The sequence below is a fragment of the Oncorhynchus nerka genome, linkage group LG11, assembly GCF_034236695.1.
Source record: "Oncorhynchus nerka isolate Pitt River linkage group LG11, Oner_Uvic_2.0, whole genome shotgun sequence".
NCBI lineage: Eukaryota > Metazoa > Chordata > Actinopteri > Salmoniformes > Salmonidae > Oncorhynchus > Oncorhynchus nerka.
This window is the reverse complement of record NC_088406.1, coordinates 64,796,910-64,824,168: the sequence shown is the minus strand read 5'-3', so window position 1 is coordinate 64,824,168 and position 27,259 is coordinate 64,796,910. Positions and strand designations below refer to the sequence as shown.

General features: G+C 44.0%; 1 protein-coding gene across 4 annotated transcripts; it reads right to left on the bottom strand.

Moving 5' to 3' along the window:
- Positions 1-1,278: 1,278 nt before the first annotated feature.
- Positions 1,279-25,889, bottom strand: LOC115137325 (NACHT, LRR and PYD domains-containing protein 3-like). Of its 4 annotated transcripts, XM_029673597.2 has the most exons (14): positions 25,398-25,889; positions 24,810-24,849; positions 21,631-21,915; positions 20,445-20,558; positions 19,194-19,635; positions 18,544-18,760; positions 16,595-18,365; positions 16,239-16,400; positions 15,962-16,135; positions 15,670-15,843; positions 8,487-8,660; positions 4,697-4,870; positions 4,536-4,582; positions 1,279-3,433 (listed from the first exon to the last, which is right to left on the bottom strand). In XM_029673597.2, exons 3-14 carry the CDS (start codon positions 21,885-21,887, stop codon positions 2,907-2,909), a joined length of 4,233 nt encoding a protein of 1,410 aa, XP_029529457.1. In that variant the 5' UTR covers positions 21,888-21,915; positions 24,810-24,849; positions 25,398-25,889; the 3' UTR covers positions 1,279-2,906. The 4 variants fall into 4 exon arrangements, with proteins under 4 accessions (XP_029529457.1, XP_029529455.1, XP_029529458.1 ...); XM_029673595.2 differs by lacking the exon at positions 24,810-24,849; XM_029673598.2 differs by lacking the exon at positions 24,810-24,849 and having other exon boundaries at positions 19,194-19,599.
- Positions 25,890-27,259: the final 1,370 nt, after the last annotated feature.

The following is a 27,259-nucleotide window of genomic DNA, read 5'->3' as shown; positions in this document are numbered from 1 at the left end:
CCATATTGACTTCAGATAGGTCTTTTTATTTAATTTATGGAGGCTGGTGGGAGGAGCTATAGGAGGACGGGCTCATTGTAATGGCTGGAATGGAATACATGGAGCAGAGTCAAAAGGTGGTTTCCATAGTTTTGTGTTTGATACCGTTCCATTGACTCTACTCCAGCCCTTCCTCCTATAGCTCCTCGCACCAGCCTCCACTGCTTCTGAGGTACAGACCATAGTAACACATAATTATACTACCAAGAATACTTATCCTATCCGATAACACTTTACCACAACCTTCATTTATAAGGCATGTGTTATTAACTTGAAAATGTGTTGCTACTTTAACATGTCAACATTTTCACCAACATCAAAGCTGTTTCACTTGTTTTTCAAGCTCTTTGGATAGTATATTTTAATAAGAGTATTCTTATTTGTACATTTATTTGTTACTTTGGGGGTTTGAATTATAACCTTGCCACCTTTTAATATCATAATGCCAGGTCCTCGAAGCTAAAGTCAGGGAAGGAGCATGGTAATGAACAGGCCCGATATCGTACAAAATCGGTTTTGATCTTTTTCACAAAAGAAAGGATAGACAACTTTTTCTTGCAAACATGAATGAGTCTGGGTAGACAAGCATAGCCTGGGGAAGAATGTTTTGAGTTGAAATCCCTATAAATCGCATTATAAAATGCATGGAATGAAAACTCAAGGGGGGGGGGGAGAGAAGCATTCCATGCATCTATAATCACATTTGCATAGTGGCATACAGTTGAGCAGAGTTCTTTCTTTTGTGGATCCCCCCCCCCCCCAAAAAATGCAATTCTATGTAATTTACATGATAAAAAAGCTTGACTGAAATGAGTGGCTGACAGTGAAACAGAGCAATAAAAACAACCTGGACTTGAATGCAAACCAATAGCCCAGGCCAATGGATAAACATACAGATTGTACAACATCAAGAGGAATATGTACACTGAGTGCACAAAACATTAGGAACACCTTCCTAATATAGTTGCACCAGCTTTCACCTTCTGCATGGCACGTACACAATCCATGTCTCAATTGTCTCAAGGCTTAGACATCCTTCTATAACCGGTCTTCTGCACTTCATCTACTCTGGTTGAAGAGGATTTAACATGTGACATCAATAAGGGATCATAGCTTCCACCTGGATTCATCTGGTCAGTCTGTCATGGAATGTGCAGGTGTTACTTTGTTTTGTACACATAGTGTGTGTGTATATATATATATTTACACACAAATATACACACACACACACACAACCGGTCAAAAGCTTTAGAACACCTACTCAAGGTTTTTCTTTATTTTTTACATTGTAGAATAATTAGTGAAGACTATGAAATAACACACATGGAATCATGTAGTAACCAAAAAAGTTTCAACAAATCCAAAAATATGTTATATTTGAGATTCTTCAAAGTAGCCACCCTGGTGCATTCGGAAAGTATTCAGACCCCTTTCACTTTTCCCACTTTGTTACTATACAGCCTTATTCTAAAATGGATTAAATAAAACATTTTCCTCATCAATCTACACACACTACCCCATAAAGACAAGGTATTGCTATGAGACTGTCCAGCTCAAACCATGAAAAACAGCTCCAGACCATTATTCCTCCTCCACCAAACTGTTAAAGTTGGTACTATGCATTAGGGCAGGTAGCGTTCTCCTGGCATCCGCCAAACCCAGATTCATCCATCGGACTGCCAGATGGTGAAGTGTGATTTATCACTCCAGAGAAGGCATTTCCACTGATCCAGAGTCCAATGGCGGCGAGCTTTACAGCACACCAGCCAATGCTTGGCATTGCGCATGGTGATCTTAGGCTTGTGTGCGCGGCTGTTCGGCAATGGAACCCATTCCATGAAGTTCCCAATGAACAGTTCTTGTGATGACATTGCTTCCAGAGGCAGTTTGGATCTTGGTAGTGAGTGCTGCAACCGAGGACAGACAATTTTTACGTGCTAGGCACTTCATCACTCAGCGGTCCCATTCTGTGAGCTTGTGTGGCCTACCACCTTATGCCTGCGCCATTGTTGCTCCTCGACATTTCACCTTCAAAATAACAGCACTTACAGTTGACCTGGACAACTCAAGCAGTGCAGAAATTTGACGAACTGACTCGTTTGGCATCCTATGATGGTGCCACGTTGAAAGTCACTGAGCTCAGGTAACCCCGGTTCTATGAACAAAGTGCAATTTTATAGTCAGGCGACCCCCGAGTTTGGGAAACACTGCAATAGCTTATCTCAAGATAAGCTACTTTGAAAAACAGTGATGTTCCTTCAGAAATAGCTCAAAAGCTGTTTTGTAGCTTCTACAGACAGATTAGTCTTCTATATTTTTTTGTATTTAAAAATGTGTTTAAGGCAAACTGACAGCCGCAACCAACCATAGAATTACAATCCATAGATGGCAGTTCCCATTGACAACATGACCACAACGTCATTTTTTTATGTGACCTTTATTTAACTAAGCAAGTCAGTTAAGAACAAATTCTTATTTACAATTGACCACCTAGGAACAGTGGGTTAACTGCCTTGTTCAGGGGCAGAAGGACAGATTTGTACCTTGTCAGCTCAGGGATTTGATCTAGCAACATTTCGGTTACTGGCCCAACACTCTAACCACTAGGCTACCCTGCCGCCCCATAACAAGCTGTTCTACATTTGCTGCAGCCTTCCTGACTGGAAGTGCTTCTGATAAAATCCACAGCTAACTTTCTACATGCTATTAATTCTACGATTTTTGCTCTCTGGTTTAGTATTTTTAACAAGTTTTATTGGTCTGTTCAGACAGGAGTAATATAATTTTGGGGAAAATATTTGTATTTATACACTGTACATTTTTGGAAAATGATTGACATTTTTCAGTGATCGCTGCAGCACCCCTACTTATGTAGACAAGGAAGAGTGTGGGTATATCCAAAACCCAGGATAGAGGGGTTCAGTGAATGTGGTGTAGAATGTGTGAAGGTGTTTCTGTTTACCAAAGGACACACTATAGAAGGACAAAGTACCAGCTGGCCAGTCAAGATACACACCAACTCTGTGCAAAACAGGACCACGGAAGAATGTGATATTGCCTCCCGCATTGTAAAAGTAATAGTAACCTTCACCAGCGCAGTTCAAACTCCAGGACTTGGTATTTTGTCCAATCCAACTGTCAGACCCCCATCCCATCCGACTCATTCCTTTGTAAGTCACTCCAATGTCAGGCTCTCCACAATCCCACATCACCTCCCAGTAATATCGAGATCCAGATAGGCCTTCTCTGCAGAGAACTTGGGGATGCCATTTAAATCTGTCTGGATGGTCTTCGTAATGCTGCTCCTTGTCCACCCGTGTCACCTTCCTGTTCTCCTCAGAGAGTAACAGGTGTGCGTTTGCTGTGTTTGGGTCCATGGTGAGCTGACAGGCATCTGTAGACAATGGGGACACGTGATCATATTCATTATCTCCAGCACCCTACCAGTGTCTACATAAGTGAAACGAGTCATTTTCTATATTCTGTAGTCAAACTAAGTAAATTACTCTCAATGATGTAATCAGAAGTATAAAAAAAAAGGATTTATTTTTTGGCAGTGACACAGAGAGCAGGCAAACACCCTCCTACTGGCTGGAAACTTTGTATAGTTTTTGACAATCTGTTTTTTTTTATTACCCCCGATGACCTCAAGAGCTATTTATTACTACAGGGTTTGAGGTAAATCCAGAACCAGAGTTCTTTGAGGTTCTACTGCATGTATAACACTGGTATGGTTAAAGGGGCAATCTGCAGTTGCTACATACATCTTTGGACTTTTAAGTTAGCGATATACACCGAATGTACAAAACATTAAGAACACCTGCTCTTTCCACGACAGACTGACCAGGTGAATCCAGCTGAAAGCTATGATCCCTTATTGAGGTCACCTGTTAAATCCACTTCAAATCAGTGTAGATGAAGGGGAGGAGACAGATTAAAGAAGGATTTTTAAGCCTTGAGACATGGATTGTGTATTTTGGCCAACTCAATATTAGGAAAGTGTTCCTAATGTTTGGTATACTCAGTGTATATTATATATCCATTGATTCTTGAAGAATATAACTAATAAATGACTCGTGAGCTTAGTTCAATGGTCGTACCCCATCAGAACCCAAAATACAAGCTTGTTTTACTCCAATGTTTGTGAACATAGCCTCAAAGCAAGGTTAAAACTATAACTTTGATCTCATTGATTGTCAGTCCTTGCACCCACGGCTGAAAGTGGTTCAATTTCTCCAGCCCCATCCCTCAGCTGTTTACCAAAAACGGTGGTGGGGTGACCACCTTGCTGTCGTTTGAACTGCACATTGCCCCTTCATTTAAGATCTCTTACACTGGTAAGACATACTGAATGTGATATAAAAAAATAGGTCAATTGTTTGTTCAACGACGAAAAAACGAAATCGTATATAATGTTATTTTGTACGTGGAAGTATGCATTAGTTACTACATCTGTAGTTCTGAAGATGCAGTTGATTACAATTGAAGGGACTTACATTTCCTCAGCCCGGATATCAGCCTGCACTCTGCACCGTGATCCACACTGTAGTAAAAACAACAACATGGTGATTACGTAACAAGGAACACACATGCGCACTCGTGATAGAAAAGCTCCTCACACTACCATGTCTTACTGTCTGCATAATTGTTTTCTTACTTCAGCTTCATCAGTTTGCATGTGGGATCCCCTTTACCAGCTGAAAGCAGTCCCCCTGCAGAGTCTCCTGGGTGATTGTAGCTCAGGTCCAGCTCTCTCAGGTGGGAGGGGTTTGACCTCAGAGCAGAAGCCAGAGCAGCACAGCCCTCCCCTGTGACTTCACAGCCAGACAGTCTACAGAGGGACAGACACAACAGCTGTCTAGGTTGGTGTAATGATCTACCACGTGACATCTACAGTATACGTTTGTCCATGACACAAACAAAACCAGACTTTGACAGACAATAATGACAACAGAAATAATTCACAACATTGTTCTTCTTTAACCTCTTCAACCTATGGGGGCGCTATGTCATTATTGGATAAAAAAACGTGCCCGTTTTAAGCGCAATATTTTGTCACGAAAAGATGCTCGACTATGCATATAATTGGCAGCTTTGGAAAGAAAACACTCTGACGTTTCCAGAACTGCAAAGATATTATCTGTGAGTGCCACAGAACTCATGCTACAGGCGAAACCAAGATGAAACCTCAAACAGGAAATGAGCAGAATTTTTGAGGCTCTGTTTTCCATCGTCTCCTTATATGGCTGTGAATGTGCCATGAACGAGCATAAGCTCTCTGCCGTTCGTCCAAGGTGTCTGCAGCATTGTGACGTATTTGTAGGCATATCATTGGAAGATTGGCCATAAGAGACTACATTTGCCAGGGGTCCGCCCGGTGTCTAAATTGGTGCGTAAACTTCAGCTGCAGGTATTTTCCCATGGGATTCAGAGGGGAAAGCACACTTCCACGAACGATATATCATCGAAGAGATATGTGAAAAACACGTTGAGGATTGATTCTAAACAACATTTACCATGTTTCAGTTGATATTATGGAGTTAATTTGGAAAAAAGTTTGGCGTTTTGACGAATTAATTTTCGTTTTATTTTGGTAGCCAAACATGACGCAGAAAACGGACCGATTTCTCCTGCACAAATAATCTTTCAGGAAAAACTGAACATTTGCTATCTAACTGAGAGTCTCCTCATTGAAAACATCCGAAGTTTACATTTACATTTAAGTCATTTAGCAGACGCTCTTATCCAGAGCGACTTACAAATTGGTGCGTTCACCTTAAGACATCCAGTGGAACAGCCACTTTACAATAGTGCATCTAAATCTTTTAAGGGGGGTGAGAAGGATTACTTTATCCTATCCTAGGTATTCCTGAAAGAGGTGGGGTTTCAGGTGTCTCCGGAAGGTGGTGATTGACTCCGCTGTCCTGGCGTCGTGAGGGAGTTTGTTCCACCATTGGGGGGCCAGAGCAGCGAACAGTTTTGACTGGGCTGCGCGGGAACTGTACTTCCTCAGTGGTAGGGAGGCGAGCAGGCCAGAGGTGGATGAACGCAGTGCCCTTGTTTGGGTGTAGGGCCTGATCAGAGCCTGGAGGTACTGAGGTGCCGTTCCCCTCACAGCTCCGTAGGCAAGCACCATGGTCTTGTAGCGGATGCGAGCTTCAACTGGAAGCCAGTGGAGAGAGCGGAGGAGCGGGGTGACGTGAGAGAACTTGGGAAGGTTGAACACCAGACGGGCTGCGGCGTTCTGGATGAGTTGTAGGGGTTTAATGGCACAGGCAGGGAGCCCAGCCAACAGCGAGTTGCAGTAATCCAGACGGGAGATGACAAGTGCCTGGATTAGGACCTGCGCTGCTTCCTGTGTGAGGCAGGGTCGTACTCTGCGGATGTTGTAGAGCATGAACCTACAAGAACGGGCCACCGCCTTGATGTTAGTTGAGAACGACAGGGTGTTGTCCAGGATCACGCCAAGGTTCTTAGCGCTCTGGGAAGAGGACACAATGGAGTTGTCAACCGTGATGGCGAGATCATGGAACGGGCAGTCCTTCCCCGGGAGGAAGAGCAGCTCCGTCTTGCCGAGGTTCAGCTTGAGGTGGTGATCCGTCATCCACACTGATATGTCTGCCAGACATGCAGAGATGCGATTCGCCACCTGGTCATCAGAAGGGGGAAAGGAGAAGATTAATTGTGTGTCGTCTCAATAGCAATGATAGGAGAGACCATGTGAGGTTATGACAGAGCCAAGTGACTTGGTGTATAGCGAGAATAGGAGAGGGCCTAGAACAGAGCCCTGGGGGACGCCAGTGGTGAGAGCGCGTGGTGAGGAGACAGATTCTCGCCACGCCACCTGGTAGGAGCGACCTGTCAGGTAGGACGCAATCCAAGCGTGGGCCGCGCCGGAGATGCCCAACTCGGAGAGGGTGGAGAGGAGGATCTGATGGTTCACAGTATCGAAGGCAGCCGATAGGTCTAGAAGGATGAGAGCAGAGGAGAGAGAGTTAGCTTTAGCAGTGCGGAGGGCCTCCGTGATACAGAGAAGAGCAGTCTCAGTTGAATGACTAGTCTTGAAACCTGACTGATTTGGATCAAGAAGGTCATTCTGAGAGAGATAGCGGGAGAGCTGGCCAAGGACGGCACGTTCAAGAGTTTTGGAGAGAAAAGAAAGAAGGGATACTGGTCTGTAGTTGTTGACATCGGAGGGATCGAGTGTAGGTTTTTTCAGAAGGGGTGCAACTCTCGCTCTCTTGAAGACAGAAGGGACGTAGCCAGCGGTCAGGGATGAGTTGATGAGCGAGGTGAGGTAAGGGAGAAGGTCTCCGGAAATGGTCTGGAGAAGAGAGGAGGGAATAGGGTCAAGCGGGCAGGTTGTTGGGCGGCCGGCCGTCACAAGACGCGAGATTTCATCTGGAGAGAGAGGGGAGAAAGAGGTCAGAGCACAGGGTAGGGCAGTGTGAGCAGAACCAGCGGTGTCGTTTGACTTAGCAAACGAGGATCGGATGTCGTCGACCTTCTTTTCAAAATGGTTGACGAAGTCATCTGCAGAGAGGGAGGAGGGGGGGGGAGGAGGATTCAGGAGGGAGGAGAAGGTGGCAAAGAGCTTCCTAGGGTTAGAGGCAGATGCTTGGACTTTAGAGTGGTAGAAAGTGGCTTTAGCAGCAGAGACAGAAGAGGAAAATGTAGAGAGGAGGGAGTGAAAGGAAGTTCTTCAAAGGTAAATGATTTTATTTGAATGGTTTTCTGGTTTTTGTGAAAATGTTGCCTGCTGAATGCTAACCCTAAATGCTAATGCTAGCTATCAATACTGTTACACAAATGCTAGTTTTGCTATGGTTGAGAAGCATATTTGAGAAAATCTGAGATGACAGTGTTGTTAACAAAAGGCTAAGCTTGAGAGCTAGCATATTGATTTAATTTCATTTGCGATTTTCATGAATAGTTAACGTTGTGTTATGCTAATGAGCTTGCGGATAGATTTACACAATCCTGGATACAGGTTTTTTTAGTAGCTAAACGTGACGCACAAAATGGAGCGATTTCTCCTAAACAAATAATCTTTCAGGAAAAACTGAACATTTGCTATCTAACTGACAGTCTCCTCATTGAAAACATCCAAAGTTCTTCAAAGGTAAATGATTTTATTTGAATGGTTTTCTGGTTTTTGTGAAAATGTTGCCTGCTGAATGCTAACGCTAAATGCTAATGCTAGCTATCAATAGCTATCAATACTGTTACACAAATGCTAGTTTTGCTATGGTTGAGAAGCATATTTTTGAAAATCTGAGATGACAGTGTTGTTAACAAAAGGCTAAGCTTGAGAGCTAGCATATTGATTTCATTTCATTTGCGATTTTCATGAATAGTTAACGTTGCGTTATGGTAATGAGCTTTGAGGCTGTATTCACGATCCCGGATCCGGGATGGCTCACCGAAAGAAGTTAAACTGTACTTACCCTAGGGTCTGCAGTTCACAGTTTGGATCCGCCAGGCCATCAGAAAGCAGTGTAACTCCTGAGTCCTGCAGGTCATTGTCTCTCAGCTCCAGTTGTTTCAGTTGTGAGTTGGGTGCACTCAGGACTGAGGCCAGATATGAACAGCAACCCTCTGTCAGACCACACTGACTTAGGCTGCAGCATGGGTTCACAAGAGTATGTTGAGGATGGATTCATGATAATTACAGATAAAAACACACACACACACACACACACGTTGCATTCGGAATGTATTCAGACCCCTTCCCTTTATCCACATTTTGTTACATTAACAGCCTTATTCTACAATGGATTAAATAAAAACGTTCCTCAATCTACACACAATACCCCATAATGACAAAGCAAAAACTGTTTTTTTTTAGAAATGTTTGCAAATGTATCAAACATGAACACTTTATTTCCATAAGTATTCAGACCCTTTGCTATGAGAATTGAAATTCAGCTCAGGTGCATCCTGTTTCCATTGATCATCCTTGTGTTGTTTCTATGATTGGAGTCCACCTGTGGTAAATTCAATTAATTGGACATGATTTGGAAAGGCACATACCTGTCTATATAAGGTCCCACAGTTGACAGTGCATATCAGAACAAAAACCAAGCCACAAGGTCGAAGGAATTGTCCGTAGAGCTCAGAGACAGCATTGAAGGTCTCCAAGAACACAATGGCCTCTATTATTCTTAAATAGAAGAAGTTTGGAACCACCAAGACTTTTTCTAGAGCTGGCCCCCCGGCCAAACTGAGCAATCGGGGGAGAAGGGCCTTGGTCAGGGAGGTGACCAAGAACCCGATGGTCACTCTGACAGAGCGCCAGAGTTCCTCTGTAGAGATGGGAAAACCTTCCAGAAGGACAACCATCTCTCAGCACTTCAGGCCTTTATGGTAGAGTGGCCAGACAGAAGCCACTCCTCAGTAAAAGGCACATGACAGTCCGCTTGGAGTTTGCCAAAAGGTACCTAAAGGATTCTCAGACCATGAGAAACAAAATGCTCTGGTCTGATGAAACCAAGATTGAACTCTTTGGCCTGAATGCCAAGCGTCACGTCTGGAGGAAACCTGGCACCACCCTACGGTGAAGCATGGAGGCAGCATCATGCTGTGGGCATGTTTTTCAGTGGCAGGGACTGGGAGACTAGTCAGGATTGAGGGAAAGATGAACAGAGCAAAGTACAGAGAGATCCATGATGAAAACCTGCTCCAGAGCGCTCAGGACCTCAGACTGGGGCAAAGGTTCACCTTCCAACAGAACAATGAACCTAAGCACACAGCCAAGACAACGCAGGAGTGGCTTCGGGACAAGTCTCTGAATGTCTTTGAGTGGCCCAGCCAGAGCCCAATCTAACATCTCTGGAGAGACCAGGAAATAGCTGTGTAGTGACACTCCACATCCAACCTGACAGAGCCTGAGAGGACCTGCAGAGAAGAATGGGAGAAACTCCCCAAATACAGGTGTGCCAAGCTTGTCGTGTCGTACCAAAGTCACGAGGCTGTAATCACTGCCAAAGGTGCATCAACAAAGTAACAAAGTACTGTGAGTAAATGGTCTGAATATTTAGTTTTTTATATGTAATACATTTGCAAAAATGTCTAAAATCCTGTTTTCGCTTTGTCATTATGGGGTGTTGTGTGTAGATTGATGAGGGGGAAAAATCTATTTAATCCATTTTAGAATAAGGCTGTAACATAATAGGCCCTTCTCCCCCGATGGGCTATACTCAGCCTTGTCTCAGGATGGTAAGTTGGTGGTTGAAGATATCCCTCTAGTGGTGTGGGGGCTGTGCTTTGTCAAAGTGGGTGGGGTTATATCCTTCCTGTTTGGCCCTGTCCGGGGGTGTCCTCGGATGGGGCCACAGTGTCTCCTGACCCCTCCTGTCTCAGCCTCCAGTATTTATGCTGCAGTAGTTTATGTGTCGGGGGGCTAGGGTCAGTTTGTTATATCTGGAGTACTTCTCCTGTCCTATTCGGTGTCCTGTGTGAATCTAAGTGTGCGTTCTCTAATTCTCTCCTTCTCTCTTTCTTTCTCTCTCTCGGAGGACCTGAGCCCTAGGACCATGCCCCAGGACTACCTGACATGATGACTCCTTGCTGTCCCCAGTCCACCTGACCGTGCTGCTGCTCCAGTTTCAACTGTTCTGCCTTATTATTATTCGACCATGCTGGTCATTTATGAACATTTGAACATCTTGGCCATGTTCTGTTATAATCTCCACCTGGCACAGCCAGAAGAGGACTGGCCACCCCACATAGCCTGGTTCCTCTCTAGGTTTCTTCCTAGGTTTTGGCCTTTCAAGAGTTTTTCCTAGCCACCGTGCTTCTACACCTGCATTGCTTGCTGTTTGGGGTTTTAGGCTGGGTTTCTGTACAGCACTTTGAGATATCAGCTGATGTACGAAGGGCTATATAAATACATTTGATTTGATAATAAAATGTGGAAAAAGGGAAAGGGTCTGAATACATTCTGACTGCACCGTGTGTGTGTGTGTGTGTATATATATATATATATATATATATAGACAAAAGAAAGAGCATAAGAAACACGCTTGGACTGCATGATATGGGCAGAAAATGTAATTGCGATTTGATTTGAGATATAGAATACATCGTTACACTTCTGCAAAAAAATTTCAATCACAGAAATGTATATTAAGAAGCAGTTTTTTAAAGCAGCATCGTTCTTGTTTGGAGCAATCGGTTGACTGCATTTGAGTTAACAGAACAGCATGCAAACGTATATCTAAAAGTGGGGAGGAGTCTTTATGCGAGAGGGAGAGAGAGACGGCAAACAGAGTAAACTATAAAAATGGACGTTACATGCAGCTGTTTCAAAATATTGCGATATGGATATTGCACATGTCAATACTGCAATTTTGAAGTGAATTAGATTAATTGCGCAGCCCTAACTAGTGTTGTCATGATACCAGAATTCTGGCTTTGATTACAGATACCAGGTCTAGTATCACCACACTTGATACCATCATGATTCCATGGCAAAAAAAGAAGGCACATTAGCCAAAGTCACAGAATGGCACTTGATCCAGACAAATAAACTACTGCTCTGTTCAATCGTTGGGCATCTTTTGAGTCCAGTATCATTACATTTGAAAATGTTTACATCAACAATTTTCAGAGACAGCCCTACGTGCATTACCGAATCGATCATCCAATCAATTTGACTTTGGTAAAAACAATCTAATTACATAACAAAATGGTGATCATTTATTTGAATGGTAAACCTCTATTGATAAACTGGGTAAATCAAGATGTAGCCTAGACCTATTCACAATGCAGGTGAATGCATATTCAATAGGAGTGTGTGCATGCATTGAGTTATTGAGCTTGCTTTGGCTGATAGCATGGGGCTACAGATGACAAACAATCTGTTTCCGTTCCATTTGGGACGAGGAAAAACGTGCCCTATTCTCTCTCACACACACACACACACACACACACACACAGTCCGCTGAGGCAATAGATCATATTTGGGAGAGAAGTGAGATGAAGTAAATTAATAAACTTTTGGTGGCAATCACCTTTGTAATCAGCATATTTAGCTTTATCAATTATCAAAAACAAAGTACTAAAGTAGTGAATTGATCTTATCGTCAGCTGTAAGCGAGCAAGGAAAGTTAGCCTACAAAAGCTGGAATCTACCAGTATCTCCTTGCATTGTAAAGTGTTCTAGTCTGTACTGTGTATGGACATTGTTTTGCAAACAGTAGTTAAGAGATGGGACCAAGTCACAATTTGCAAGTCCTAAGCAAGTCTCAAGTCTTAACCCTCGAGTCTCGAGTCAAGTCCCATGTAATAATGGTCAAGTCCCAAGTTCCACAGCTCAGGTCGAGTCAAGTCCCCAATTTTGGGTTTCGAGTCCTCAAGTCAATGGTTAAGTGTTTTATGCCAATTTATTTCAAATTGCAATGCATCAGTGGGTTTTTAGACCCACATGTTTCACAAACTGGAACCATTTTTTCCCACTACCACATAGTCCTTGAAACCGAATGCAACCATTTTTTCCCACTACCACATAGTCCTTGAAACCGAATGCAACCATTTTTTCCCACTACCACATAGTCCTTGAAACCGAATGCAACCAGTTTTTCCCACTACCACATAGTCCTTGAAACCGAATGCAACCATTTTTTCCCACTACCACATAGTCCTTGAAACCGAATGCAACCAGTTTTTCCCACTACCACATAGTCCTTGAAACCGAATGCAACCATTTTTTCCCCACTACCGCATAGTCCTTGAAACCGAATGCAACCATTTTTCCCCACTACCACATAGTCCTTGAAACCGAATGCAACCATTTTTTGGGACCGATGATGCCCTTGATGCAGAGGTAACACCACAGGTTCCAGAGTGGTGCGGCAAATTGTTTTCCCTGGAGCTTTTCCTATTCTGGTAACCTAATCATATATTCAGGACCCTGGCTAAGTGGGGAGCTAACATGATGCAGCACAGTGCAGGTTAGGTGGGGTGCTAACATGATGCAGCACAGTGCAGGCTAAGTGGGGAGCTAACATGATGCAGCACAGTGCAGGCTAAGTGGGGAGCTAACATGATGCAGCCCAGTGCTGGCTAAGTGGGGAGCTAACATGATGCAGCCCAGTGCTGGCTAAGTGGGGAGCTAACTTGATGCAGCACAGTGCTGGCTAAGTGGGGAGCTAACTTGATGCAGCCCAGTGCTGGCTAAGTGGGGAGCTAACATGATGCAGCCCAGTGCTGGCTAAGTGGGGAGCTAACTTGATGCAGCCCAGTGCTGGCTAAGTGGGAGCTAACATGATGCAGCACAGTGCAGGCTAAGTGGGGAGCTAACATGATGCAGCACAGTGCAGGCTAAGTGGGAGCTAACATGATGCAGCCCAGTGCTGGCTAAGTGGGGAGCTAACATGATGCAGCCCAGTGCTGGCTAAGTGGGGAGCTAACTTGATGCAGCCCAGTGCTGGCTAAGTGGGGAGCTAACATGATGCAGCCCAGTGCTGGCTAAGTGGGAGCTAACTTGATGCAGCCCAGTGCTGGCTAAGTGGGGTGCTAACATGATGCAGCCCAGTGCTGGCTAAGTGGGAGCTAACATGATGCAGCACAGTGCAGGCTAAGTGGGAGCTAACATGATGCAACCCAGTGCTGGCTAAGTGGGGAGCTAACATGATGCAGCCCAGTGCAGGCTAAGTGGGGGGCTAACATGATACAGCCCAGTGCTGGCTAAGTGGGGAGCTAACATGATGCAGCACAGTGCTGGCTAAGTGGGGAGCTAACTTGATGCAGCCCAGTGCTGGCTAAGTGGGGAGCTAACATGATGCAGCACAGTGCAGGCTAAGTGGGGAGCTAACATGATGCAGCACAGTGCAGGCTAAGTGGGGAGCTAACATGATGCAGCCCAGTGCTGGCTAAGTGGGGAGCTAACATGATGCAGCCCAGTGCTGGCTAAGTGGGGAGCTAACTTGATGCAGCACAGTGCTGGCTAAGTGGGGAGCTAACTTGATGCAGCCCAGTGCTGGCTAAGTGGGGAGCTAACATGATGCAGCCCAGTGCTGGCTAAGTGGGGAGCTAACTTGATGCAGCCCAGTGCTGGCTAAGTGGGGAGCTAACATGATGCAGCACAGTGCAGGCTAAGTGGGGAGCTAACATGATGCAGCACAGTGCAGGCTAAGTGGGGAGCTAACATGATGCAGCCCAGTGCTGGCTAAGTGGGGAGCTAACATGATGCAGCCCAGTGCTGGCTAAGTGGGGAGCTAACTTGATGCAGCCCAGTGCTGGCTAAGTGGGGAGCTAACATGATGCAGCCCAGTGCTGGCTAAGTGGGGAGCTAACTTGATGCAGCCCAGTGCTGGCTAAGTGGGGTGCTAACATGATGCAGCCCAGTGCTGGCTAAGTGGGGAGCTAACATGATGCAGCACAGTGCAGGCTAAGTGGGGAGCTAACATGATGCAACCCAGTGCTGGCTAAGTGGGGAGCTAACATGATGCAGCCCAGTGCAGGCTAAGTGGGGGGCTAACATGATACAGCCCAGTGCTGGCTAAGTGGGGAGCTAACATGATGCAGCCCAGTGCAGGCTAAGTGGGGAGCTAACATGATGCAACGCAGTGCTGGCTAAGTGGTGAGCTAACATGATGCAGCACAGTGCAGGCTAAGTGGGGGGCTAACATGATGCAGCACAGTGCAGGCTAAGTGGGGTGCTAACATACAGCCCAGTGCTGGCTAAGTGGGGGGCTAACATGATACAGCCCAGTGCTGGCTAAGTGGGGGGCTAACATGATACAGCCCAGTGCTGGCTAAGTGGGGAGCTAACATGATGCAGCCCAGTGCTGGCTAAGAGGGGAGCCAACTTGATGCAGGCTAAGTGGGGAGCTAACATGATGCAACCCAGTGCTGGCTAAGTGGGGAGCTAACATGATGCAGCCCAGTGCAGGCTAAGTGGGGAGCTAACATGATGCAGCACAGTGCAGGCTAAGTGGGGAGCTAACATGATGCAGCCCAGTGCAGGCTAAGTGGGGAGCTAACATGATGCAGCCCAGTGCAGGCTAAGTGGGGAGCTAACATGATGCAGCACAGTGCAGGCTAAGTGGGGAGCTAACATGATGCAGCCCAGTGCAGGCTAAGTGGGGAGCTAACATGATGCAGCACAGTGCAGGCTAAGTGGGGAGCTAACATGATGCAGCCCAGTGCAGGCTAAGTGGGGAGCTAACATGATGCAACGCAGTGCTGGCTAAGTGGTGAGCTAACATGATGCAGCACAGTGCAGGCTAAGTGGGGTGCTAACATACAGCCCAGTGCTGGCTAAGTGGGGGGCTAACATGATACAGCCCAGTGCTGGCTAAGTGGGGAGCTAACATGAAGCAGCACAGTGCAGGCTAAGTGGGGTGCTAACATGAAGCAGCACAGTGCAGGCTAAGTGGGGTGCTAACATGATGCAGCACAGTGCAGGCTAAGTGGGGTGCTAACATGATGCAGCACAGTGCAGGTTAAGTGGGGTGCTAACATGATGCAGCACAGTGCAGGCTAAGTGGGGCAGGCCGGAGGAAAGTAAGAACAGAACCATTTTTCATGTTAAGTATCGAAAAAGCACCTACGTTTGGTAAACTGTGCAACACTAGCCCTAACACACACACGTGCCTGAACACGTGCACACACACACACACTTACCCTAGTTTCTGTAGTTTACAGTTTGGATCCACCAGACCATCAGAAAGCAGTGTAACTCCTGAGTCCTGCAGGTCGTTGTCTCTCAGCTCCAGTTGTTTCAGTTGTGAGTTGGGTGCACTCAGGACTGAGGCCAGATCTGAACAGCAACCCTCTGTCAGACCACACTGACTTAGGCTGGAGGGAGTAGAGGAACATTGTATAGCTAACACGATCTTACTCACACACACGCACACACAATAGTACATGAACATAAACAAACATGTGCATGCAGCGCGCACACACACGCACGTACCCTAGTGTCTGCAGTTTGCAGTTTGGATCCTTCAGTCCAGCACACAGCAGTGTAACTCCTGAGTCGTGCAGGTTGTTGTATCTCAGCTCCAGTTGTTTCAGTTGTGAGTTGGGTGCACTCAGGACTGAGGCCAGATATGAACAGCAACCCTCTGTCAGACCACATGGACCTAGACTGTAGTGGAAAGGAGGACACACTTGAACATTACACACACACACACACACACACACACACACACACACACACACACACACACACACACACACAGGATGCTCACATAAGTGTCTGTATGTTGTGGAGTGGACTGAATAGCAGCTTCACTCCTCTGTCTCCCAGGTCATTGTAGCTGAGGTCTAGCTCTGTCAGGGGGCAGTTTGGTGTCCGCAGGGCTGAGGCCAGAGTCCAACAGGATGGATATGTGAGGTCACAGCCAGCCAGTCTAAAGAGATGTATTACACTTTTAGATATCCAAAACAATAATAATAATATGAAATGCATAAACACAATGAAAAAGGAGTCTCTTACTTCAAACAAATGCAATGTTTAGAGTAGCTCAGATTATGGTCAATCTACACCTATATTTTCTGAGTTTAATGTCGGGTGTCCGGCATCTCATTATACAACACAACTTACGATGCTTTCTTGCAGGTTTTCACTACTGGCAGCAACCTCAGACGACCTTCCACTGATGTGTTATATGTCTTCAGGTCAAACTCATCCAGCACCCCCTCTGACATCAGTAACACAAAGGCCAGGGCTGAACATTGGTGAGGTTGTAGCTTTGTTTCTGAAAGAGTTCCTGATCGCAGGGAGGTCTGGATCTCTTCAACTACAGAGTTATCCCCAAGTTCATTCAGACAGTGGAACAAGTTGATGATCCTTTCTGGTGAGGATTCCATCTTAATCTTGTCTGAAAGGTACTTGAATGTTTCCTCAATGCTCGGTGTTTGACCTCCTCTCCTTGTCAGAAGGCCTTTTAAGAGATTCTGATTGGACTCCAGTGAGAGGCCCAGAAGAAATCGAAGGAACAGGTCCAGGTGTCCATTCTTACTCTGCAAGGCTTTGTCCACTGCACTCATGTGTAAGTCAGACAACTTGTCACATTTGAATGATTCATCAAACACATTTTCAGACTTCCCCAGCCATGACTCTAAAGCATATACTGCTGCCAGAAACTCTTGAATGCTCAGATGCACAAAGCTGAAGACCTTGTCTTCGTATAGCCCACATTTGTCTTTAAACATTTCTGTACACAAGGCTGAGTACTCTGATGCCTCTGTGACATCGATGCCACACTCTGTCAGGTCTTCCTCATAGAAGATAAGGTTACCCTTCTGCAACTGTTGGAAAGCCAGCTTTCCTAGTTTCAGGATCATGCCTTTGTCTGACTGAGACAGTTTCTTAGGGTTTTTCTCTGTGGCTTTGTTGTACTTTTTGTTTTTCACACTGGTTTGGATGAGCAGGAAGTGGGTGTTCATCTGTGTCAGAGATTTGGGGACTTCGACATTCTTTGTTTCTTTTAGCATTGTTTCAAGGACAGTGGCTGATATCCAACAGAAGACTGGCATGTGGCACATGATGTAGAGGCTTTTTGATGTCTTCATCTGTGTGATGATTCTGCTGGCCAGGTCCTCATCACCGATTATCTTCCTGAAGTACTCCTCCTTCTGTGGGTCACTGAAACCTTTTACTTCGGTCACCTGGTGAACACACTCAAAAGGTATCTGATTGGCTGCTGCTGGTCGTGTGGTTATCCAGAGATGAGAAGAGGGAAGCAGATTCCCTTTGATGAGGTTTGTCAGCAGCACATCCACTGAGGTTGGCTTTGTGATGTCATACAGGTCCTCATTGTTCTGGAAATTTAGAGGATGTCGACACTCATCCAGACCGTCAAAAATGAAAAGAGTTTTGATTTCACCACACTGAATGCTGTCAATATCTTTTAGATCTGGGCAGTAGTATTGCAGAAGTTGCATCAGACTATATTGACCCCTTTTCAGGTTAAGGTCGCGGAAAGGAAGAGGAAATATGAAATGAATATCTTGATTTGCTTTTCCCTCTGCCCAGTCAAGGATGAACTTCTGCACAGAAACTGTTTTTCCAATGCCAGCGATTCCTTTGGTCAGCACAGTCCTGATAGGTTTTCTTTGTCCAGGTAACCTTTTGAAGATGTTGTTGCATTTGATTGCGGTCTTTTGTGTGGTTTGTTCCTTAGAAACCGCCTCGATATGTCTCACCTCATGTTCATTATTGACCTCTCCACTTCCACCTTCTGTGATGTAGAGCTCTGTGTAGATGTCATTTAAGAGAGTTTGCTTTCCATGGTGTCCAATTCCTTGAAATATTTGTTGAAACTTCTGCCCCAGTTTAGTTTTAATTTCTCTGGCTTTCCAAAGAGTTTTATCTAGGAAAAGAATACGATTGATATCAGTTACCACAAAACAAGAAGATACAGTAGTTCAAAAGTGAAACTAGATAATCAAGACACTGCTCATTAGAAGTGATTTCGATAAATGGAGGTTGAAGTGTAAGAGATGGTGGTTGTAACCCCCTTTGATCCTTTGTATGAAATGAAGTCTTACTTCTTATGTCTAGAAAGTTCAGTGTGATCTTCAAGGCACCCTCAGTTCCAAAACTCTCCAGCATCTTCTCAACCAAATCTCGAACATCTTCATTGTCCAGCTGGGTCTCAAAGCACTCTGGGTAACAATGGATCAGATGATTTTTGAAGAGATTCAAATCACTCATGTTTTTCAGTGACTGACCTAGTAGAGATGAAGTGTCCAACAACATGGGGATCTACGAAAAAGGCAGAAGAAAGCAATCTGGTGAAAAAGCTGTCAATATATAAACAAGACCGCAAGATAAGAGAAGGATTTAAAAGTTGTTCAGCCTACAAGGCTAGATCCCACTGGGCACAGACGTCAGTTCTACGTCTAGTTTTGATTTACATTTGGTTAAGTTGTCAACTAACGTGAATTTAACAAAACACGCCAACATGTCATTGGATTTAGGTTCAAATTTGGGTGAAAAAAAAGCTGAAATGCTTCTACGTTGATGACTTTTCAAATCCAGTCAGTTTTCCACGTTGACTCAACGTCCGCACATTTATTTTTTTGGGGTGTTCAAATGACGTGGAAACAACGTTGATTCAACATTTTTGCCCAGTGGGGGATGGTTATTCAATGTTGTGTTCCTCTAGTAAGAATAGATACAGAACATCATTTCTTACCTCTATGTAGCATTTTCTGTGGCCTCTGTGGTCCTCCACGGCACATACATTACAGACGAGTATCTGGTCGGTCTTACAGAAGACTTCCAGAGCTTTGTGGTGCAGCTGGCAGAGTTTCTGCTCCAGGTTTCCTGTCACCTCCACCAGGGTGTGTTTTCGCAGTGCTGCTACTATGTAATGCTGCCTTACGTGGCTCTCACAATAGGAGGCAGTGCAGATCAGACAGGACCTCACAGCTTTGAGCTTTTTCTCAGTGCAGAGAACACAGGCCACGTCTCCAGGTCCAGCGTAGTGGTGACTTGACTCGGAGTGTTGATGTTGGAGAGGTTTAGGTGAGACCAAGACACTTATGCACTGCTTGCAGTAACTGTGTCCACCGGGGATGGATACTTGATCCTTTGGCCCTCTTTCACACAGGGCACACAGGTCTATTGTTAGCCCACTAAAGAGATGAAGAAGGGAGAGCAATTTATATGTCTTTCTCAACCTGCTTGTTCAATGCAAATGAACCACAAGGCATAAATGAGCCATACGTTGAGTGTTATTGCAATGCATTGTCATATTCACTTTATTTATGTCCTGACAAGTCATGAGATGCATGTTGCGGTTTACCTCTCAAAAATAGTGTTTTTATTAGGCATTTCTCACGACCATACAGTGAGTTGCAATAAACCGTTTTATTTAATAACTATAGCAATAGTAAGTGTTCTGGACATTGTTCTATTATGCCTATAGTTATTTGATTTGTGAGCTTATGTCTTTCCATCCTTTTGTCATTTAGGGGGTGCTGGTTGAAAGTAGGTGGAAGAAACATTGAGTTGTCACTCTTCATTGATAACAGGCTGGGTGTAGGTGACTCTGCTCTCTTTCTGACTCTGGAGAAAGCCATGGAAACATTAACATGTGACTTCCAGTTTCATCACCCATCCGCTACCCAAGCTTCATCAATTACCCATCCTCTACCCAAGCTTCATCAATTACCTATCCTCTACCCAAGCTTCATCAATTACCCATCCTCTACCCAAGCTTCATCAATTACCCATCCTCTACCCAAGCTTCATCAATTACCCATCCTCTACCCAAGCTTAATCAATTACCCATTGTCTACCCAAGCTTCATCAATTACCCATCGTCTACCCAAGCTTCATCAATTACCCATCGTCTACCCAAGCTTCATCAATTACCCATTGTCTACCCAAGCTTCATCAATTACCCATCCTCTACCCAAGTGTAGCTTATATCTTATCATACCTTTTGTCAGCGGTTTGTGTTTCCTGGTTGAAAGTAGGTGGAAGAAACATTGAGTTGTCACTCTTCATTGATAACAGGCTGGGTGTAGGTGACTCTGCTCGGTGATGCTGGACACTAAACAAAACAGGGAAACAGATCACCTCAACAACTATGTTTCAACAGTTGCATAACTGTAACTCAGAATGTATACATCTTTTGGACATTGAAGCAATCTTATTTGAGTCAGAAAAGGATGTTCATATGATAGGTAAGCTATACAAAACCTTGCAGAGAGCATATCCAACTGACAACCTCTTAGTTAAATAATATAAACTATTGGAACAAGACTTAAAAATAACTGATATTGGCACAAGATGGAGGGAATGTTGGAACACAACTTACGAAATGAGTTAATGAAAATGTACGCTCAATCCCGTATAAATTAACGTGTGGAATATATTAGACACATTTCACAAATTCTATAGCACAACGGCAACGTCATGTCTTAAGTGTAAAACTAACAATGACTCAATAATTCTGGCTTTCTGGGAATGCTATAAAGTTCAAAGGTTATCGGCAGAGTTAGAAAGTTGGCTGTCAGAAGTATTACAATGTACAATATTAAATGTACTTTTAATCCATCTGTCTGCATATTTTAAGACATGTTATTTATATTTTTTGTATCTTTATTTAACAAATTCTTATTTTCAATGGCGGCCTAGGAACAGTGGGTTAACTGCCTTGTTCAAGGGCAGAACGACAGCTTTTTACCATGTCAGCTCAGCGATTCGATCTTGCAACCTTTCGGTTACTAATCCAACGCTCTAACCACTAGGCTACTTGCCGCCCCAAAATATGAGGGTGCAGTGAGCTACCCGATGGGTTGGAGGATACTCTTCTCGTCAATCATCTTGAAAAAACGTATACTTAAATACCATCGTTAAGACAATGGAAAAAATCACATGCTTCATTATCTAAATATTGAAAGAGTGTGGGTGACGGAGAGAAACAAAATGGTGCAATTTGAGGACTTGTGGCGGACAGTAATGCAGGTATTGAAGATAGGGGTGAGAACCGGTGGGTCTGGGCAGGTGTGACGTCGTTGATGTTCGTGTGCGTCTGTATGTTGTCTTTGTACGTGTAAGTATGTACGGTTTTAAAAAATGTTACATAAAGGAAAATGTATATTTCAGAATGAACGTTTTACCTCTCAGAGCTGATGTCTTGAGGGAGGCTCATTTTAGAGGCAGCGCTCCCCTCCCCTCTCTCCCCAGAGAGACTCATTTTAGAGGCAGCGGTCCTCTCCCCTCTCTCCCCAGAGAGACTCATTTTAGAGGCAGCGGTCCTCTCCCCTCTCTCCCCAGAGAGACTCATTTTAAAGGCAGCGGTCCTCTCCCCTCTCTCCCCAGAGAGACTCATTTTAGAGGCAGCGGTCCTCTCCCCTCTCTCCCCAGAGAGACTCATTTTAGAGGCAGTGGGTCACACCTACAGACTGAACAGATCAACGGGAAATACACTTATCAACCAACAATGAACAACAGTGCTTTCCATAAGCGCCGGCTGTTGGCCATACAGCCGATTAAGTTCTTTGCGATGGAAGTTTGTTGGTGGTGGTGTATATCAATGCTAAACAGCATCAAAAAGGTGCTCAAACTCAAGCAGGTATGTAAACGTGTGGTTGACAGTAGCATGCCGGATAAACCCGGACGGCAGTGAGCCAATGGAGTTCCAGAAATAGTTAACATTAAATAAATACCACTTGAAGGGAATGCTCTCTTAATGAAGCAAAGCACCTCCAGATGACACAAGATGGGAAGAAGGTGGATAGCCTGTTAGTGCTACTAAACATTCAGGATCTGGTACTGCCAGGAAAAGTTAGGATTGGGTATATGAGTTACTATGTGCGAGCTTATGTTCAGAAACCACTGCGTTGCTATGATTGTGAAAGGTTTGGGCACAGGCAAAAGGAGATGTGTGGGGGAGGACATGCATATGAGGAATGTGGAGATGGGGTCCAGTTAAAGTGCTGTAACTTTGGGGGAAGCCCATAGTGTGGCATATCAGAGTTGTGCAGTGATGAAAAGACAGGTGGAAGTGCAGCAGGTGAGAAGGGAGTGTAACATCTCGTATGCAGAAGCAGTGAAGGTAGTTCAGACGGAGACAAGCTGGGCACCTAGAACAGGTATTCCGGTCAACTGTCAGTGCTGTTATTGGGAAGTGGAAACACCTAGGGGCAACGAGCTCAGCCGCGAAGTAGTAGGCCCCACAAGCGGAACCGAACGGGACCTCTGAGTGCTGAAGCATGTAAAAATCATCTGTCCTCGCTTGCAACACTCACTATCAGGTTCCAAACTGCCTCTGGAAGCAAGGTCAGCGCAAGAAGTATTAGTCGGGAGCTTGATGAAATGGGTTTCCATGGCCGAGCAGCAGCACACAAGTCTAAGATCACCATGTGCAATACCAAGCGTCAGCTGGAATGGTGTAAAGCTCACCGCCATTGGACTCTGGAGCAGTGGAAACGCCTTCTCTGGAGTGATGACTCACACTTCACCATCTGGCAGTCCGACGGACTAATCGGGGTTTGGCGGATGCCAGGAGAACGCTACCTTAAGGAATGCATAGTGCCAACTGTAAAGTTTGGTGGAGGAGGAATAATGGTCTGGGGCTGTTTTTCATGGTTTGGGCTAGGCCCCTTAATTCAAGTGAAGGGAGATCTTTACGCTAGAGCATACAATGACATTCTAGACGATTATGTGCTTCCAACCTTTTGGCAACAGTTTGGGGAAGGCACTTTCCTGTTTCAGGATGACAATGCCCCTGTGCACTAAGCGAGGTCCTTACAGAAATGGTTTGTCAAGATCGGTGGGGAAGAACTTGACAGGCCTGCACAGAGCCCTGTCCACAACCCCATCGAACACCGTTGGGATGAATTGGAACGCCGACTGCGAACCAGGTAAAATTGCCCCACATCAGTGCCCGACCTCACTAATGCTCTTGTGGCTGAATAGAAGCAATTCCCCGCAGCAATGTTCCATCTAATGGAAAGCCTTCTCAGAAGAATGGAGGCTGTTATAGCAGCAAAAGGGGGGACCAACTCCATATTAAGGCCCATGATTTTGGGATGAGATGTTCGACGAGCAGGTGTCCACACACTTTTGGTCATGTAGTGTACCTCAGCCCAGACGTACAATGCCACTGTCAGTGGGAATTCATTTAACATCCCTCGACTCTTGCTGTGTCAACAGACATCCCCCAAACCCCCGTGACTCTTCGAAAATGAGTGTACAACTGGTAAATAGTCGCTGATATTTCAGTCAGATGTCTAGCTAGCTAGTTACCTCAAGGACTCTGGCTATTAGCCAGGTAGCTAGCTATAACTAGGTGGCTAGAAGGACGACATTAGCAGCTAACGTTGAACAGAGCCTGACCTCAGCAGGAGCAGTTGACTGAAATGAAGCTAGCTATAATCAAAAGATGGGCTACTATAAGTTCTCATAACAAAATACCTTTTCTTTATAGAGAATAGTGAGACAGACGGTGGTGAATCAGGCTGCAATGGAGGAGGCAAATAGATACACAGAGAGTGGAAGCATTGAAGCAAGCAGGGAAAGAGGTTAGTAGTATAGTGGGTACAGTGGTTCCCAAACCTAGGGTCCAGGACCCACATGGGTTCCCCTAAAATGAAAATAGGGTCCCCTGAGAGAGTCTTTAATCTTATCAAGCACAGTAATAACTTGTTTCTCTACAAATCAGTACAGAATACAACGTTTTAGATTCAACTAGGGGCCTTTTACACTGTCAGAATTCACTTGCATGTCATGATGTGTTGGGACAGCCTGTGGGACCTAAAATTGAGTGAAATACAGTATAAAGACAATTTAATATTATGTACACTGAACAAAAATATAAATGCAACATGCAAAAATGTTAGAGATTTTACTGAGTTACAATTCATATAAGGAAATCAGTCAACATCAGTCCTGACTTACCACTCATGTACATAGTAAATAAGTAGTGAAACACGTATTATTAAGTACAACTTGTAAGGTAGTGATCTATAAATCCCAATCCACAAATGTAAATCACCAATCCACAAATGTAAATCACCAATCCACAAATGCAATTCACTATCCACAAACAAACACCGTTTGATTTGTATTTGTAAATCGATATATTGCATTAGAATTGTTTTATAACTGCAGATATGCAGGTAATTTCCAAGGGCCGTAAGTAAAATGGCTTCCATAAAGATTTGCACATAGCAGAGATATGCGGAAGGGTGATTTACATTTGTGGATTGGTACTTATTCGTACAGATCATGATACACGAATACAAAAAGCATGCTGTCAGTTCACAATATATTTGGCATGATATTGATCCCATACCTGCGCGCTCTTGCTGAATGCAGATGATATTCCCCTGAAACTGGACAATGTGTACGGCGCGCATGTGAATATACTTCACGTGTTTTGCGATTGTGTAGGCTACTTTGTGCATGATTTCACTATTGTACTACATAATTGATCATTCATATACCTCCACTAAACGACTTTGATATACATCAGTGGGGATTAAGAAGTGAGTATACGCAATGCCCACTGAAAAAAGTGGGTATAAGGCGTCCACCTGCGCATAGCATCCACTACACCACTGTCCCATTGTGTTTTACAAAAAGTGCACTCTCCTACATCACTGGCTGAGACCGAGTACGACTGTGTCCGACACCGAGACAAGACCGAGACACTCAAAATGTCGTCTCGAGACCGAGTACTACAACATTGTCTGCAACATACATATAACTGAAAAGCAAAACTATTTTAATGAATGCAAACCTATAGGCCACAACAAGGCCAGACACTCTTAAAATCCGCTAAAAGTACAATATATTGGTCTACCACCACAGTAGGCTTTTATATGGCAATTATTTAACAACAATACACACCATTAAATCAAATACAAAAAACAACACTAACCTTAGAGGCCAACACCCAGCAACATGTCCTCAGCCTAGTAGCTTAGCAGTCAGATCCGCTGTGTCATTCAAAATATTTACTTTCGATTTCAACAAAAAAGTATTTGTTGCAGAAACCCGATTACACTACAATCAACCGATTAAAAGGTGGAAATCATCATACAAATCACATTATTCAAGTGGTGAATTTGCTACGCGTTACCTTTGAATTATGATTCAGAACCATACATTGTACTTACTGTAGTTATTATATGTTATATTAGCGATCGCACAATTTAATTTGCATTCTTGCCACCTACTGTGCGGGATGCAAACAAGATTCCCCAAAAAAGGAACAAAACACCAAAACAACTACCAAACTATCAAATAATAATAATAATAATAATAAACTAAATCAAACAACTTTTATGTAAAAAAATAATAAAACAATCCCTAAACACGCTCAATGAGAACGTGGGAGACGGGTCTTCGAGCACCAGTACCCCTTGCAAGTAGGGTTGTAAAAACGGTGTTGCCAACTCCTCAGTATGGAAAGTAGCTATTTATTTATTTATATATTTTTTATTATTTTTTATTATTCATACTTACATCAACTTACATTGCTACATCAAACATGTCTAGCAAACCAAACACAGGTATTAACAATACTCAAACATACAAAAAATATAAATAAAATACAAAAAGAGAAACAATTTAAGTGCAATTATACTCACTCTGAACATATCTTTTCATGTTATTCTTTTTGTTATCCACTAGGGTTAGTGTTTTAATAAGATAATTCAATTCAATCAGAAAAATTGATAATTTTGGTATAGATTTGGGGAATTTTTGTTTGTGTATAAAGTATTTGGCAACAAGAATAAAGAAAATTAACAATCATTTCAGTGGTTTTCTTATCATTGCAATAATAACATATTATATATTTTATGTTAAAATTATAGGCAGTGTTCATAATGGTAAATAAGTACTTTGCAAGGTTTTCCCAAAATTCGGACACAAATTTACATTCAAAGAACAAGTGAGACAGATTCTCACCTTCTTTTTCACAGAAAACACAGATATCATCAATAGCCACAAATTTGGACATCATAGAATTACATGGATATATCTTATGCAAAATGTTGAAGTGCACTTCCTTAACTTTGTTTGATATACAGTATTTGTAAGGTCTTAACCATGCATTTTTCCAGACAATGTGTAATGCCCTGGCCTTAGTTATCTTTGTTTGATTTATTATTTTGGTTAGGCCAGGGTGTGATATGGGTGATTTATGTGTTTTGACTTGTCTAGGGTTTTTTGTAGATTTATGGGGTTGTGTTCAGTTTAGTTGTCTATGTAAGTCTATGGTTGCCTAGAATGGTTCTCGATCAGAGGCAGGTGTTTATTGTAGTCTCTGATTGGGAACCATATTTAGGTAGCCATATTCTTTGGGTATTTTGTGGGTGATTGTTTCCTGTCTTTGCGTTTTATGCAGCAGTTAGATCTGTTACGGTTTTCACGGTTATTGTTTTTGTAGTTTGTTCATGTTTTGAGTTTTCTTAATAAAAAACCATGAACTACAACCACGCTGCGTTTTGGTCCGCCTCTCCTTCCCAGGAAGAAAGCCGTGACAGAATCACCCACCACAACAGGACCAAGCGGCGTGGTGAAAAGCAGCAGCAGCAGCAAAAGCAGGAGAGGCAGAGGCAGCAGGAGAAGCAGCCAGCATCACAAGACTCATGGACATGGGAGGACGAGTTGGACTGAAAAGGACCCTGGGCCGAGCCAGGGGAATATCGCCGCCCCAAAGCAGAGCTGGAGGCAGCGAAAGCAGAGAGGCGACATTACGAGGAGCAGGAGAGGCAGCGATTTCGGGCAAGGGAG